General features: G+C 45.0%; 1 protein-coding gene across 2 annotated transcripts in view; it reads right to left on the reverse strand.

Annotated features, from left to right (window-relative positions):
* Window positions 1–17,671, reverse strand: part of ndst1b (N-deacetylase/N-sulfotransferase (heparan glucosaminyl) 1b) — a 79,701-nt gene that overhangs the window by 6,916 nt on the left and 55,114 nt on the right. For both annotated transcript variants that reach the window (XM_083652433.1, XM_083652432.1), the window contains exons 4-8: window positions 14,596–14,683; window positions 14,149–14,303; window positions 9,251–9,436; window positions 2,907–3,035; window positions 2,578–2,760 (exon numbers count right to left, since the gene is read on the reverse strand). In XM_083652433.1, the coding sequence (XP_083508559.1) occupies window positions 2,578–2,760; window positions 2,907–3,035; window positions 9,251–9,436; window positions 14,149–14,303; window positions 14,596–14,683 (741 nt within the window). The remainder of the gene's footprint in view (window positions 1–2,577; window positions 2,761–2,906; window positions 3,036–9,250; window positions 9,437–14,148; window positions 14,304–14,595; window positions 14,684–17,671) is intronic.

Here is a 17,671-nt window from a genome sequence, read left to right on the forward strand (position 1 = left end):
ATAGATAGATAGATAGATAGATAGATAGATAGATAGCTAGATAGATAGACAGACAGACAGACAGACAGATAGATAGATAGATAGATAGATAGACAGACAGACAGACAGACAGAGAGACAGAGAGAGATAGATAGATAGACAGACAGACAGAGAGACAGAGAGAGAGATAGACAGACAGACAGAGAGACAGAGACAGAGAGAGAGATAGATAGATAGACAGACAGACAGAGAGATAGATAGATAGATAGACAGACAGACAGAGAGACAGAGAGAGAGATAGACAGACAGACAGACAGACAGACAGACAGACAGATAGATAGATAGATAGACAGACAGACAGAGAGACAGAGAGAGAGACAGACAGACAGACAGAGAGACAGAGAGAGAGATAGATAGACAGACAGACAGACAGACAGACAGACAGAGAGACAGAGAGAGAGATAGATAGACAGACAGACAGACAGACAGACAGACAGACAGACAGACAGACAGATAGATAGATAGATAGATAGATAGATAGATAGACAGACAGACAGATAGATAGATAAAAGCTAAACCAAACATGTTTGAATCTGGCCCTGGAAATACTGCATGAATTTGCTAACAATGGCAATGCTATTAGGCTATGTAGAAGAGTCCCATTTAAAGTGGGCAAGAGGAAGCAGGTTGACCAAAACCACTCCCATTTTCTACATTTAACAAAGGGGATGCATTCAATCCAACATGTTATGAAGGGTAATGACATCTACTGGCAATTATGATTTATTACACACACTGTCCACGTTTGTGCATAAGGATTTCTAAGAATTCAAGCAATGACTGGGCAATATATTGTATTTCAAGGTATACTGGTGAAACAAGGGTTATGCAAGAGTATGTTTCTTATAATACCAGTATTAATAATGTTTTATTTCATTGCCACATTATATATATATATGTATGTATATATATATATATATATATATATATATACCGGTATATATATGTATACCGTATATTATTATAGATAGAAAAGGCTATACCATTTTGAATGAGGGCTGCATGATTAAAATGTTGTCGCTAAGTTTAAGTTTATTTGGATACCCCTTCGCTACAGCATTGCAGCAGCTATTCTTCCTGGGGCTAAGAATCTTGGTATCATCTTTGACCAGTATATGACTTTTGACCATCAAGTTATTACTAAGCTCGTCCAGTGCCCCTTTCTTCAGCTAAGAAATATTGCACAAATCAGATGTATCTTGTCTTCTACAGACCTCAAATGAATTCCCTTTAATTTTCTTGTGTCTAGATTATTGCACTCCCCGCTAACTGTGCCTCAGTCCAGCTGCTCTAAATCATTTACAGTTGGAACTAGCCGTAGGTCCCATATGTGTCCTTGCATCCCTCCACTGGCTTCCTGTACTATACAAAATAAAGTACAAGATCCTGTTGAGAACATAAACAGTCCTGTATGACCTTTGTATGACCTTTGCCCCCACTAACATTTCTGATCTACCTGGTCTTTATTCCACTTCTTGACCACCTGTGTTCTTCTAATCTGTGTTCTTCTAATCTGTGTTCTTCTAACCTGTGTTCTTCTAATCTGTGTTCTTCTAACCTGTGTTCTTCTGATCTGTGTTCTTCTAATCTGTGTTCTTCTAATCTGTGTTCTTCTAATCTGTGTTCTTCTAATCTGTGTTCTTCTACCTGTGTTCTTCTGATCTGTGTTCTTCTAATCTGTGTTCTTCTAATCTGTGTTCTTCTAATCTGTGTTCTTCTAACCTGTGTTCTTCTAATCTGTGTTCTTCTAACCTGTGTTCTTCTAACCTGTGTTCTTCTAATCTGTGTTCTTCTAATCTGTGTTCTTCTAACCTGTGTTCTTCTGATCTGTGTTCTTCTAATCTGATCTGTGCCTTTTAGTCTTTCCCCGCTCCAACTGCAAGACAAGAGGTGACAGGGCCTGTAGCCCCGCCCCCCCCAACCCTCTGGAATCAACTTCCCCAATCTGTCAAATTTGTGGAATCTTTGTACTGTTTTAAGCGCCTTCTAAAACCCCATCTTTACAGACAAGCCTTTTTATAGGTCTCTCTATCCCTGTCATATGTTTTTGTTCAATCTACTTTGGTCTGTTTCTCATTTGCTGTGTGCTGTCTTTTATTACCTCCACCAAGGAGGTTATATCTTCACTGCCATTTGTCTGTCTGTCTGTCTGTCTGTCTGTCTGTTTGTCTGTCTGTTTGTTTGTTTGCAGGATTACGGGAAAATTTCTGGGCCGGTTTTCATGAAGCTTGGTAGAAGGGTGCAGAACGGGCCAAGGAGGAACCCATTAAAATGTTGGAATGGATCCCGTCCGACTCAATATCATAGCAAACTGGACTATTGGCCTTGGCGGAGGTTCTGCGCTCTCCGAGTATTGCAATTCATTTTGCGTTATCTATTTATTTGTTTGTTTATATTTTCCGTGTGGGTGTGTGAAGCAATTTGTAACTATGTTTTAATAAGTGCTATATAAATAAATCTCTACGTACTTACAAGTAATTAAACCAAATGGGTATATTTTGACCGTATGACCCTGTCTCAAGTATCTCTTCCAATCACCTGCCAGAGGGGATCTCTCTCGGAGGGGAAGAGGCTGAAGTATTTCTGGGCCAGCTGGATGGGTGGCAGGGTCTGTAGCTTCAGGTTGGTCCATGTCTGGATGAACTTCACCAGACTCTTAAAGGTGTACAGTCCCAGTCGGTCATTCCCATAGTTGGACAAGTGGGTCATGAAGATGCTAATCTGTGGACGGGGAGATGGAGGGAGAGGAGGGAAGAGAAAGGTAGGTCAAAATGTATGAGGTTTTCATTTCAATTTACGCCAGCATTTAAGTACGTTTAGAAATGTGCAAGACGTAAGGCTGTGCTGCGTTCAAGCGTTTCACTCACAGGGTTCAGGAGAACAGTGAGGAACAGCTCCCCTCCATTGATGAGCTTGTCCAACTCGTTTGGACTCACTGGGTAGTCTTTATAGAAGATGGTGTGTGTGAACAGACCACACGTCTGCCTGGGCAGCACCTGCAATACAAACGCATACAAAGTTACCAAAGCACAAACACAAAAGGCAGGCAGGCACTCAAACAAACGCGCGCACATCAGAGCTCGGGCTGAGTGCAGACTAGAGCCGTCAATACTGCAGGCGATTGCCCCAGACATTGTTTGCTTTCAATAACATTCATATTATGCAGCTCATCTAGCCAAAGCAAACCTCTTATCCACTCTGAGTCTATATGGAAATTCATGGAAATGCGTTTACAGTTTGGAGTGTCTGGGGAACTGAATATCAATCATCAGTAAGCAGTGGAGACGCAGACTGACTGCTCTATCTCAAGGACGAGGATGGAGCGCTGAGACCACACAGCCAGAGTGAACGCTGCCGCCATGAGGCCGCACTGTTCTCCATCAGCAGTGAAGGTCCTCTTTTTCAATTCTTTCAAAGTGTTGACGGTCATCTATTCAGCTTTCATTCTGCCCTGCTATGCTGCTGCGTTGTATTCACTAGTACTGCTATGCTGCTGCGTTGTATTCACTAGTACTGCTATGCTGAGGCGTTGTATTCACTAGTACTGCTATGCTGCTGCGTTGTATTCACTAGTACTGCTATGCTGCTGCGTTGTATTCACTAGTACTGCTATGCTGCTGCGTTGTATTCACTAGTACTGCTATGCTGCTGCGTTGTATTCACTAGTACTGCTATGCTGCTGCGTTGTATTCACTAGTACTGCTATGCTGCTGCGTTGTATTCACTAGTACTGCTATGCTGCTGCGTTGTATTCACTAGTACTGCTATGCTGCTGCGTTGTATTCACTAGTACTGCTATGCTGCTGCGTTGTATTCACTAGTACTGCTATGCTGCTGCGTTGTATTCACTAGTACTGCCATGCTGCTGCGTTGTATTCACTAGTACTGCTATGCTGCTGCGTTGTATTCACTAGTACTGCTATGCTGCTGCGTTGTATTCACTAGTACTGCTATGCTGCTGCGTTGTATTCACTAGTACTGCTATGCTGCTGCGTTGTATTCACTAGTACTGCTATGCTGCTGCGTTGTATTCACTAGTACTGCTATGCTGCTGCGTTGTATTCACTAGTACTGCTATGCTGCTGCGTTGTATTCACTAGTACTGCTATGCTGCTGCGTTGTATTCACTAGTACTGCTATGCTGCTGCGTTGTATTCACTAGTACTGCTATGCTGAGGCGTTGTATTCACTAGTACTGCTATGCTGAGGCGTTGTATTCACTAGTACTGCTATGCTGAGGCATTGTATTCACTAGTACTGCTATGCTGAGGCATTGTATTCACTAGTACTGGTATGCTGAGGCATTGTATTCACTAGTACTGGTATGCTGAGGCATTGTATTCACTAGTACTGGTATGCTGCTGCGTTGTATTCACTAGTACTGCTATGCTAGCCTGGGTAAACCTAGCCTCCACGTGACCTGCTCTCAGATGAGCAGGTCTGAGAGCAGGTCACGTGGAGGCTGGGTTTACCCAGGCTACTGGTATGCTGAGGCGTTGTATTCACTAGTACTGCTATGCTGCGGCGTTGTATTCACTAGTACTGCTATGCTGCTGCGTTGTATTCACTAGTACTGCTATGCTGCTGCGTTGTATTCACTAGTACTGCTATGCTGCGGCGTTGTATTCACTAGTACTGGTATGCTGAGGCGTTGTATTCACTAGTACTGCTATGCTGAGGCGTTGTATTCACTAGTACTGCTATGCTGAGGCGTTGTATTCACTAGTACTGCTATGCTGAGGCGTTGTATTCACTAGTACTGCTATGCTGAGGCGTTGTATTCACTAGTACTGGTATGCTGAGGCGTTGTATTCACTAGTACTGCTATGCTGCTGCGTTGTATTCACTAGTACTGCTATGCTGAGGCGTTGTATTCACTAGTACTCCTATGCTGAGGCGTTGTATTCACTAGTACTGGTATGCTGAGGCGTTGTATTCACTAGTACTGGTATGCTGAGGCGTTGTATTCACTAGTACTGCTATGCTGAGGCGTTGTATTCACTAGTACTGCTATGCTGAGGCGTTGTATTCACTAGTACTCCTATGCTGAGGCGTTGTATTCACTAGTACTGGTATGCTGAGGCATTGTATTCACTAGTACTGGTATGCTGAGGCGTTGTATTCACTAGTACTGCTATGCTGAGGCGTGGTATTCACTAGTACTGCTATGCTGAGGCGTTGTATTCACTAGTACTGGTATGCTGAGGCGTTGTATTCACTAGTACTGGTATGCTGAGGCGTTGTATTCACTAGTACTGGTATGCTGAGGCGTTGTATTCACTAGTACTGGTATGCTGAGGCATTGTATTCACTAGTACTGGTATGCTGAGGCATTGTATTCACTAGTACTGGTATGCTGCGGCGTTGTATTCACTAGTACTGGTATGCTGCTGCGTTGTATTCACTAGTACTGGTATGCTGAGGCGTTGTATTCACTAGTACTGGTATGCTGCTGCGTTGTATTCACTAGTACTGGTATGCTGAGGCGTTGTATTCACTAGTACTGGTATGCTGAGGCGTTGTATTCACTAGTACGCCGTTTTGAGCTGTTGACATTTCAGCGATTGGTTATGTGGTAACAATTTCTGTCCCGCTTCCAGAGGTGTCAGTCATCGTCGCGGTGCCGAGGCCGACTGAAAGAGGTGTTTGATGGTGAGAAACAGTTGACTCGACTACATTATCATCTCCCACTGTCGTAGAAACCTCACCGACCAATAGGATTAATGAGACGATTGCCTTTCTCGATGCCAGTGTTGCCACGGCGATATAAATACAACCGAGACGCTGTTCGACATCTCGAGGGAAAAGACATGAGAGGAGAAGAGGCGGAGAACGTGATGGGCAGAGGCAGCGTGGTGAGGATATGCTGGAGAGATTTAACACTAAAGCAGCAAAAAGAACAACCAGGAGGGAGGTGGAGATGGAGAGATGGTAAAATGAACGATGGGTAGCAGGCCTACAGTATGTGTGAGGTGGGGGAAGAGATAATGAGGCCTACAGTATGCGTGAGGTGGGGGAAGAGATAATGAGGCATACAGTATGTGTGAGGCGGGGGAAGAGATAATGAGGCATACAGTATGCGTGAGGAGGGGGAAGAGATAATGAGGCCTACAGTATGTGTGAGGCGGGGGAAGAGATAATGAGGCATACAGTATGCGTGAGGAGGGGGAAGAGATAATGAGGCATACAGTATGCGTGAGGAGGGGGAAGAGATAATGAGGCCTACAGTATGTGTGAGGCGGGGGAAGAGATAATGAGGCATACAGTATGCGTGAGGAGGGGGAAGAGATAATGAGGCCTACAGTATGTGTGAGAAGAGATAATGAGGCCTACAGTATGTGTGAGGCAGGGGAAGAGATAATGAGGCCTACAGTATGTGTGAGAAGAGACTACAGTATGTGTGAGAAGAGATAATGAGGTCTACAGTATGTGTGAGGTGGGGAAAGAGATAATGGAGTCTACAGTATGTGTGAGAAGAGATAATGAGGCCTACAGTATGTGTGAAGTGTGGGAAGAGATAATGAGGTCTACAGTATGTGTGAGAAGAGATAATGAGGTCTACAGTATGTGTGAGGTGTGAGAAGAGATAATGAGGTCTACAGTATGTGTGAGGTGTGGGAAGAAATAATGAGGTCTACAGTATGTGTGAGAAGAGATAATGAGGCCTACAGTATGTGTGAGGTGTGGGAAGAGATAATGAGATCTACAGTATGTGTGAGGTGTGGGAAGAAATAATGAGGTCTACAGTATGTGTGAGAAGAGATAATGAGGTCTACAATATGTGTGAGAAGAGATAATGAGATCTACAGTATGTGTGAGAAGAGATAATGATGCCTACAGTATGTGTGAGAAGAGATAATGAGGCCTACAGTATGTGTGAGAAGAGATAATGAGGCCTACAGTATGTGCGAGAAGAGATAATGAGGTCTACAGTATGTGCGAGAAGAGATAATGAGGCCTACAGTATGTGCGAGAAGAGATAATGAGGTCTACAGTATGTGCGAGAAGAGATAATGAGGCCTACAGTATGTGCGAGAAGAGATAATGAGGTCTACAGTATGTGCGAGAAGAGATAATGAGGCCTACAGTATGTGTGAGAAGAGATAATGAGGCCTACAGTATGTGCGAGAAGAGATAATGAGGTCTACAGTATGTGCGAGAAGAGATAATGAGGCCTACAGTATGTGCGAGAAGAGATAATGAGGCCTACAGTATGTGCGAGAAGAGATAATGAGGTCTACAGTATGTGTGAGAAGAGATAATGAGGCCTACAGTATGTGCGAGAAGAGATAATGAGGTCTACAGTATGTGCGAGAAGAGATAATGAGGTCTACAGTATGTGTGAGAAGAGATAATGAGGCCTACAGTATGTGTGAGAAGAGATAATGAGGCCTACAGTATGTGTGAGAAGAGATAATGAGGTCTACAGTATGTGTGAGAAGAGATAATGAGGTATACAGTATGTGTGAGAAGAGATAATGAGGTCTACAGTATGTGTGAGGTGTGGGAAGAGATAATGAGGTCTACAGTATGTGTGAGAAGAGATAATGAGGCCTACAGTATGTGTGAGGTGTGGGAAGAGATAATGAGGTCTACAGTATGTGTGAGAAGAGATAATGAGGTCTACAGTATGTGTGAGAAGAGATAATGAGGTCTACAGTATGTGTGAGAAGAGATAATGAGGTCTACAGTATGTGTGAGAAGAGATAATGAGGCCTACAGTATGTGTGAGGTGTGGGAAGAGATAATGAGGTGTGGGAAGAGATAATGAGGTCTACAGTATGTGTGAGAAGAGATAATGAGGTATACAGTATGTGTGAGGTGTGGGAAGAGATAATGAGGCATACAGTATGTGCGAGAAGAGATAATGAGGTCTACAGTATGTGTGAGAAGAGATAATGAGGCCTACAGTATGTGCGAGAAGAGATAATGAGGTCTACAGTATGTGTGAGAAGAGATAATGAGGTCTACAGTATGTGTGAGAAGAGATAATGAGGCCTACAGTATGTGTGAGAAGAGATAATGAGGTCTACAGTATGTGTGAGAAGAGATAATGAGGTCTACAGTATGTGTGAGAAGAGATAATGAGGTCTACAGTATGTGTGAGAAGAGATAATGAGGTCTACAGTATGTGTGAGAAGAGATAATGAGGTCTACAGTATGTGTGAGAAGAGATAATGAGGCCTACAGTATGTGTGAGGTGTGGGAAGAGATAATGAGGTGTGGGAAGAGATAATGAGGTCTACAGTATGTGTGAGAAGAGATAATGAGGTCTACAGTATGTGTGAGGTGTGGGAAGAGATAATGAGGCATACAGTATGTGCGAGAAGAGATAATGAGGTCTACAGTATGTGTGAGAAGAGATAATGAGGCCTACAGTATGTGCGAGAAGAGATAATGAGGTCTACAGTATGTGCGAGAAGAGATAATGAGGCCTACAGTATGTGTGAGAAGAGATAATGAGGTCTACAGTATGTGTGAGGAGGGGGAAGAGATAATGAGGCATACAGTATGTGTGAGGTGTGGGAAGAGATAATGAGGCCTACAGTATGTGTGAGGCGGGGGAAGAGATAATGAGGCCTACAGTATGTGTGAGGTGAGGGAAGAGATAATGAGGTCTACAGTATGTGTGAGGTGGGGGAAGAGATAATGAGGTCTACAGTATGTGTGAGGTGGGGGAAGAGATAATGAGGTCTACAGTATGTGTGAGGTGGGGGAAGAGATAATGAGGTCTACAGTATGTGTGAGGTGGGGGAAGAGATAATGAGGTCTACAGTATGTGTGAGGTGGGGGAAGAGATAATGAGGTCTACAGTATGTGTGAGGTGGGGGAAGAGATAATGAGGCCTACAGTATGTGTGAGGTGGGGGAAGAGATAATGAGGTCTACAGTATGTGTGAGGTGGGGGAAGAGATAATGAGGTCTACAGTATGTGTGAGGTGGGGGAAGAGATAATGAGGTCTACAGTATGTGTGAGGTGAGGGAAGAGATAATGAGGTCTACAGTATGTGTGAGGTGAGGGAAGAGATAATGAGGTCTACAGTATGTGTGAGGTGGGGGAAGAGATAATGAGGTCTACAGTATGTGTGAGGTGGGGGAAGAGATGAGGTCTACAGTATGTGTGAGAAGAGATAATGAGGCCTACAGTATGTGTGAGGCGGGGGAAGAGATAATGAGGCCTACAGTATGCGTGAGGTGGTGTGAGAGCTTACGCTGATGCCGCTGTGGATGAAGCCGCGTCTGAAGCGTGCAGGCTTCAGGTGGGGGTACTCCTCTGTGCTGGTCACCTTGATGCCCCACACCTTCTTCCAGGCGTCGTACAGCTGCATGTGGACGGGGTACACCCCCGAGTGGTGCGGCGCCACCGCGTAGCCCATGTTAGTGGGGATGCCATGCTCCTGGAGGGTGAGAAGAGATCCATCAAGACATCAAATTCACAGAAATAAGCATTACCACCATGCCTATGTAATGTAATGTAATGCCTATGACTGCCTGCTATTTGAGTCAAGATGGGGCAACACTAGCACGTATGTTTTAACGATGCATCACAGATTCGCAGGACATTTAATAATTTTCAATAAAATAACATGTGATGATTCAAATCGATGAGATGAAAAATGAATTGCGAGACTTTCTTTTAAAGAGCCATGGGTGCTATCTACTTTAGACTTTGCTTGATGTCCTACGTCACGCGCCAGTAGCTGTATCTATCCAGGTGCTGTATCTATCTAGGTGCTGTATCTATCTAGGTGCTGTATCTATCTAGGTGCTGTATCTATCCAGGTGCTGTATCTATCCAGGTGCTGTATCTATCCAGTAGCTGTATCTATCCAGGTGCTGTATCTATCCAGGTGCTGTATCTATCCAGGTGCTGTATCTATCCAGGTGCTGTATCTATCCAGGTGCTGTATCTATCCAGGTGCTGTATCTATCCAGGTGCTGTATCTATCCAGGCGCTGTATCTATCCAGGTGCTGTATCTATCCAGGCGCTGTATCTATCCAGGTGCTGTATCTATCCAGTAGCTGTATCTATCCAGGCGCTGTATCTATCCAGGTGCTGTATCTATCCAGGTGCTGTATCTATCCAGTAGCTGTATCTATCCAGGCGCTGTATCTATCCAGGTGCTGTATCTATCCAGGTGCTGTATCTATCCAGGTGCTGTATCTATCCAGGTGCTGTATCTATCCAGTAGCTGTATCTATCCAGTAGCTGTATCTATCCAGGTGCTGTATCTATCCAGGTGCTGTATCTATCCAGTAGCTGTATCTATCCAGGCGCAAAGACTTGGCGGCAACAGGTGACGATTGAAATTGAGGATGCAAATGGGAGGTGTGGCAGCATGTTGGCCCTAAAGAGAAGAAGACAAGTGTCCACAGGTCAGCGTTTCCGCTAGCACTCACAGCTGCAGGACATCGTGTCCTTTAAGATTTCAAATAAAGGACAAATGGTATAAAGGACACATTAAATCTGTGTTTATTGAGCTTAAAAACCTATGCTGCGCAGTCGGTAGCGCTGTCGCCTCACAGTTAGAAGGTCCTGAGTTCGATTCTCGCCTGGGACACTGTGAGCGCTGTGGTTGTGTTCCCCCCCATATCTTCAGTGCCTACTGCCCAGGTGGGTTATCTCGTCGTAAGGGCCTTTCTCTCTGTGTGGAGTTTGCATGTTCTCCCCGTGCTCCCCCAGGGGGTTCCTCCGTATATAACCCCCCACTAAAAACATGCAGAAGATCAGATCGTCATCGTCATCCGACCAGTGACGACAACATCCGAAGTTGGTCCCCGGGCGCTGTACGAGAAAGCGACCACTGCTCCTGGCCTGCCCCTCGGAGGAAAGGACATGCCTGGATGGGTTAAATGCAGAGGACACTTTTCACCGGCCACCGTCAGCATGAGTGTGTTGTGGCCGCATGCATGTATTGTGGTGTTCGTGTGACAATAAAAGACGGGCTTGTCCGTTACGAGAGTGGTGTGGCGATGGTCGAGCTGGTTGTCTCGTCCAGGCGGAAAACACTAGCGTCCCGATAATATACTAGCCTCTAGCTACGTTAACAAGCAGGTAGAAAACACTAGCCTCTAGCTACGTTAACAAGCAGGTAGAAAACACTAGCCTCTAGCTACGTTAACAAGCAGGTAGAAAACACTAGCCTCTAGCTACGTTAACAAGCAGGCAGAAAACACTAGCCTCTAGCTACGTTAACAAGCAGGCAGAAAACACTAGCCTCTAGCTACGTTAACAAGCAGGTAGAAAACACTAGCCTCTAGCTACGTTAGCAAGCAGGTAGAAAACACTAGCCTCTAGCTACGTTAACAAGCAGGCAGAAAACACTAGCCTCTAGCTACGTTAACAAGCAGGCAGAAAACACTAGCCTCTAGCTACGTTAACAAGCAGGCAGAAAACACTAGCCTCTAGCTACGTTAACAAGCAGGCAGAAAACACTAGCCTCTAGCTACATTAACAAGCAGGCAGAAAACACTAGCCTCTAGCTACATTAACAAGCAGGCAGAAAACACTAGCCTCCGTACAAACACACTTATTACAAATGAGTCAGGCTAATAAGAGTACTAGAAAATAGTAGACTTGGCTTGCTTTGGGTAGCTACCCACTAAGTTAAGAGGAAAACACGTGCGCTATAGACGGCTTTCACCTGTGTGTTGCGCAATAGCCACAACTCCTCAGCACAACTCCTCAGCCGAATTATAAACTGGAAACCGGAGTACGTTATAAACGTTATAAATATAGTCACGTTATAAACAACTAACCAACGCTGGGGGTCCGTATGGAAACAGTGTTACTCGAAATGGTTAAAAGTTAAATCAATTTGGTCATTCACGGTGTCCTGCAGATTTTAATTGACAGGTTTTTGATTAATTTTAAAGGCCAATCTCCTGCAATTACGGGACAACGGAAACCCTGCCACAGGTCCCTTATGACACTGAGGCATTTATTTATGCTCAAAAAGAGGCATCGAGAGACGTCTGCTCAAGCTGTCTCAAATAAGCACACAAACACACACTTGAGCTACGGTAGCTAATGAAGTTGACATTATAGTCAATTAACGGACATAAGAAGCTTAACGTCAACAGGCTGTCACCTCTATTGCAGTTTTGCTGCCAAATGATGTCCGCACCACCAGCTGAAGCACTTTTCCCCAGTTCTTTGTTTTTTGTGTCGTCGGCTAATTTCTCCTCAAAGCTCCATTTGTACCACTTCTATACTAATACTTTTATTCCACTCAACTAAAGCAATTAGTTAGACAGCTGTTTCCTTGCCTGGGTCAGGACGATGAAATCCAACCACTCCACCAAGGTGACTGCTTCTGACTGTACAAACTTCCACATAACCATGTTCTTTCTATCTTCTATCTATCTACAGATCCTTTCCAAAAAAAATGAATATCATGGAAAATCATGTTTTCTTTCCATAATTCCTTTCAAAAAGTGAAACTTTCATAGATTATAGATTCATTACACACAAAGTGAAATATTTTTTAGCCTTTATTTGTTTCATTTTTCATAATCTTGGCCTACAGCTCCAGAAAACCCCCAAAACAGTATTTCAAGAAATTAGAATAGTGTGAAGAAAATCAGCAGTTACTCCCTCTGAATCTCCGCCAAATTTTTTAATCGTCTTTGCTTGACAATCTGCTGAAGCCCACGGTCATCCGTGGTATTTCCATGATATTCAAATTTTTTGGAAAGGATCTGTATTATTATCATCATCAGTATATAAATGGGAGCTGGGGCTCTGTCTGTTTCTCTGTCCCACTGTGATGTCACCCGTGATGTCATAAATCCCACCGTGACATCATCAGTGATGTCATAAATCCCAGTGATGTCATAAATCCCACTGTGACATAATCAGTGATGTCATAAATCCCACTGATGATATCATCAGTGATGCTGGTCTCATTGGCCACACAGCAGCAGAGTTGTGGGCAAGGCCGTGTAGCGGCTGAGCTGCAAATGTGAGCTGCAGGGGCAGCTCAGCGAGCTGCAGAGCGGGCGAGGCCGTGCAGCCGGTGAGCTAGCAAGCCCGCATAGCGGGCGAGCCTAGGAATCGAGCATGCATGGCGTGCAAAATCCCTAGTATATAAAATGGGCTTGTTCCAATTTTTGTCCCACTGATGATATCATAAATCACTGATGAGGTCATCAGTGAGGTCATCAGTGATGTCATAAGATGTGAAGTTGTGACATCATCAGTGATGTGATTCATCATTGATGTCATAAGAGCAGGTGAGCCCGCACAGCGGTCGAGCTGCAGGGCGGGCTCGGCCGTGGCATTGTGACATCTTCAGTGATGTCATAAGAGCAATTGTTATGTCATCGGTGATGCGAGGTTGTGACATTACCAGTGATGTCATAAGAGCAGTGCACAGCGGTTGAGCTGCGTATGCAAGCTGCAGGGCGGGCGATAGCGAGCCTAGGAATCAAGTGCACGTTGCGCGTGAGATGCCTAGTATAACCATAAAACAGCCTAACTTTGTTTATTTGAGGATATTTTCTTTATTCATATTATTCATTTATTCATTTGATTCGGGATTTGTGTTAAAATTCAATTTAGGTGTTTGTTAAGACAAAATATATTTTCAGAAAAGGAATTATGCATTGTTTTGCATAGTTCATACCCTACCTTAGAAATCAAAATGTATTATTTAATTTGATAATGAAAAAATAAAGAGAAAATACAGTATTTTGTAGTTTTTATCTGAGAAATTATTTATTAATTTATTATATTTCTTTTTTTTCAGTCACAATTTGTCCGCAATCTCACTTTGTAATTTTTTAAAAATAATAATGAGAAAATCGTATCGTGAACCCAGTAGTGTGAATCGCTTTGAATGGTGAGTCGAGTGTATCGTTACATCACCAGTGGCGCTGTACACAGTCTACTTTTGACTTTTGTCTACTTTTGACTTTAGTCTACTTTTGACTTTAGTCTACTTTTGACTTTTGTCTACTTTTGACTTTTGTCTACTTTTGACTTTTGTCTACTTTTGACTTGTTACTGATCATCTGTTGTCCTGCACCTGCAGCGCTGAGTGGATGTGGTGCGGTGCGTGCTCTAGAGATCTGCCCTTTGCCCCTCCGGTGACCCCGGTCACTCACCATGGCAAATTTCTTGTTGAGCAGCATCTGCTCGGCCAGCACGGACTGGTTGTGGAATAGATGGGGCTGCATGTGGCTCCACATGTGCGGGAACCACCAGAACTCCTTCACATAGGACAGCAGCAGGTCATCTCCCAGGTCCTCCTCATCAGAGCCTGGGCACCAGAGGGGGATAGAGGTTGGAGGAAGGACGAGGAAGTAAACATAAACGTCGGGGGGTGATTGGTTAAGAGGAGAAGAGGAGGAGGGGGTAAAGAACGAATGGGGGCAGAGAGAGTTTCAGTAATGGGAAAGGTGGAATGGGGTCAGTGAAGGGAGAGTGGAGAAATGAGAAGAGGCAGACCAAACGGTCAGTGGCAGAAACAAGGTCAAATACCAGAGTTAGGCTCCGAAACAAGTCTTAACGCCAGTTTGATCACATTCTCTCCAGAGGCCACAGCATCTTACCAGCATGGAAGAACTTCCCTGAGAAGCCCAGGTTGAAGGTGAAGTTGGGCACGTGGGTTCGCAGCTCCCTCTGGGTCTCCAGCAAGGCCTGCAACATCCAGTGAGTCAATACATGCTGCACTCATTTTGGTCTAATACATCTCAACAGCGCATGCTTATGTACACACGTCACACACACACACACACACACACACACACACACACACACACACACACACACACACACACACACACACACACACACACACACGCGACACACAGAGAATTTTATTCAGCGAGTTTCTCTTAGTACACATCCAGCATCCATCCCCAGTTGCTTCACTCCTCTCTCCTTCATTCCGTTTGATATTTTCCTCTCCTCTGATTTGGGCATTTGTTTCATTTGATCTCCACACTGCATGAGATTGCACACGCACGCACGCACGCAAACACACACACGCACGCACGCACACACACACACACACACACACACACACACACACACACACACACACACACACACACACACACACACACACACACTCTCTCTCTCTGATTTCTCCATCTTGTCAGGGTGTTCACTCCTAATGTGCCTTGATGCCTCTTGCCCAAGTTGTTCTGCAGCCCGCCCGCCTGCACATGTGAGGGGTCTGTTGTTCCCCTCTTGAGGGCTCTGTTGGACGTGAGCACGCGGCTCTCTGGTATTCTTTAGTGTGTCTCAGGGCCCCTGAAATATTCATGGCTGTGTGGAGCTTGTGTGACAGTGTGGAGCTTGTGTGACAGTGTGGAGCTTGTGTGACAGTGTGGAGCTTGTGTGACAGTGTGGAGCTTGTGTGACAGTGTGGAGCTTGTGTGACAGTGTGGGCGCTGGGGCCTGTCAGCTCTGAGCGGCCTACTGGGACAAACGCATTCACAAGCGCAATTGGAGGGAGAGGAAGGGGTTTTCTATTAAAGAAAAAAAAACATTGCATGGATGCATAACTGGGACGTATCCTCAGTGATGTACCCTGGGGTCATAGGATGTTTCGGGTCTCGCAACATCATACACCCTCGCCCAGGTGACCCAGCCGGGGCTGGCCAAGCCCCAACTTACGTCCCAGTAGCTACCCACGGTCAGCCCTATAGGGAGGGTCGAAGGTGGTCATGTGGTCAGGGCCACTCAATCCGCTGCTCCGGAACTACTCTGCTGGGACCGGGGGAGGGGGAGGGCTCTGGTACGTAGAGGGACCGGGCTCTGTGGGTTGCCACCCGGCCGGGTTCCTCCCCCGTCTCACCAGGTCTACGACCTGTGCGCTGCACCAGACTCCCCCGCTCCAAACATCTCATTCCGAGGTGATGGTATCTTAGTGGACACCATGCAGTACCAGTACTTGGTGGCACTGCAGTCTCCACTTGCGGCTTGAATGGCCCTCCTAAAAGGCCTCTCGTGGGTTGTTGGGCTTCTTCCTCACGGAAGACGCAGGCTGGGGAGCTAACCCATACTGCTACCCGGGTGCCGTCCCTGTTCCGGCTGTCAACTGACTCTCCAGTAGTCACTAGTCTTTCCTGGTTGTCACGTAGTCTATTCCTATGAGTCACTGACTAGGCCAGGCTAACTAATAAAGAAAAAAAAACATCGCATGGATGCATAACTGGGACGTATCCTCAGTGATGTACCCTGGGGTCATAGGATGTTTCGGGTAATATGTCGGTTCAAATATATCGGTTCTATATGACTAGCAGAGAGAGGAAGGGGTTTTCTATATGACTAGCAGAGAGAGGAAGGGGTTTTCTATATGACTAGCAGAGAGAGGAAGGGGTTTTCTATATGACTAGCAGAGAGAGGAAGGGGTTTTCTATATGACTAGCAGAGAGAGGAAGGGTTTTCTATATGACTAGCAGAGAGAGGAAGGGGTTTTCTATATGACTAGCAGAGAGAGGAAGGGGTTTTCTATATGACTAGCAGAGAGAGGAAGGGTTTTCTATATGACTAGCAGAGAGAGGAAGGGGTTTTCTATATGACTAGCAGAGAGAGGAAGGGGTTTTCTATATGACTAGCAGAGAGAGGAAGGGTTTTCTATATGACTAGCAGAGAGAGGAAGGGGTTTCTATATGACTAGTAGAGAGAGGAAGGGGTTTTCTATATGACTAGCAGAGAGAGGAAGGGTTTTCTATATGACTAGCAGAGAGAGGAAGGGGTTTTCTATATGACTAGCAGAGAGAGGAAGGGTTTTCTATATGACTAGCAGAGAGAGGAAGGGGTTTTCTATATGACTAGCAGAGAGAGGAAGGGGTTTTCTATATGACTAGCAGAGAGAGGAAGGGTTTTCTATATGACTAGCAGAGAGAGGAAGGGGTTTCTATATGACTAGTAGAGAGAGGAAGGGGTTTTCTATATGACTAGCAGAGAGAGGAAGGGTTTTCTATATGACTAGCAGAGAGAGGAAGGGGTTTTCTATATGACTAGCAGAGAGAGGAAGGGTTTTCTATATGACTAGCAGAGAGAGGAAGGGGTTTTCTATATGACTAGCAGAGAGAGGAAGGATTTTCTATATGACTAGCAGAGAGAGGAAGGGTTTTCTATATGACTAGCAGAGAGAGGAAGGGTTTTCTATATGACTAGTAGAGAGAGGAAGGGGTTTTCTATATGACTAGCAGAGAGAGGAAGGGGTTTTCTATATGACTAGCAGAGAGAGGAAGGGTTTTCTATATGACTAGTAGAGGACAGCGCAACCGTGTGGGTGGGGGGCAATTTCTGTATTCATGCACAGGGGCCGGTTGCACCAAGTGGTCTTAACTATGCCTGGTCGTAACTCCTACGTCGGTCTTAGTTAAAGTCCCTGGAAACCAGAAATATTTCTTTATTATTTAGCATTTTGAGTTCATCACATCACAGGACCCTATGTTAATAAGCTACCAGCCAAATTTGAACGATGATGAACGTTGCAAAGTATATAAATTTAGGTTTGACAGGTGTGGCAAAACGCATGAGATTTCATTATTTTTTAGAGTGTACTTTCTCCCGCGGAATGTGTGGGCGTGTCCGTCTGCAGCAGGGACATTTATCTCCTCGGAGAGAGAGAGCGCGAGAGAGAGGGGGGGGAGGGAAACGGAGAAA

This window comes from Poromitra crassiceps (genome assembly GCF_964638095.1).
Source record: "Poromitra crassiceps genome assembly, chromosome: 15".
Classification (NCBI taxonomy): Eukaryota; Metazoa; Chordata; class Actinopteri; order Beryciformes; family Melamphaidae; genus Poromitra; species Poromitra crassiceps.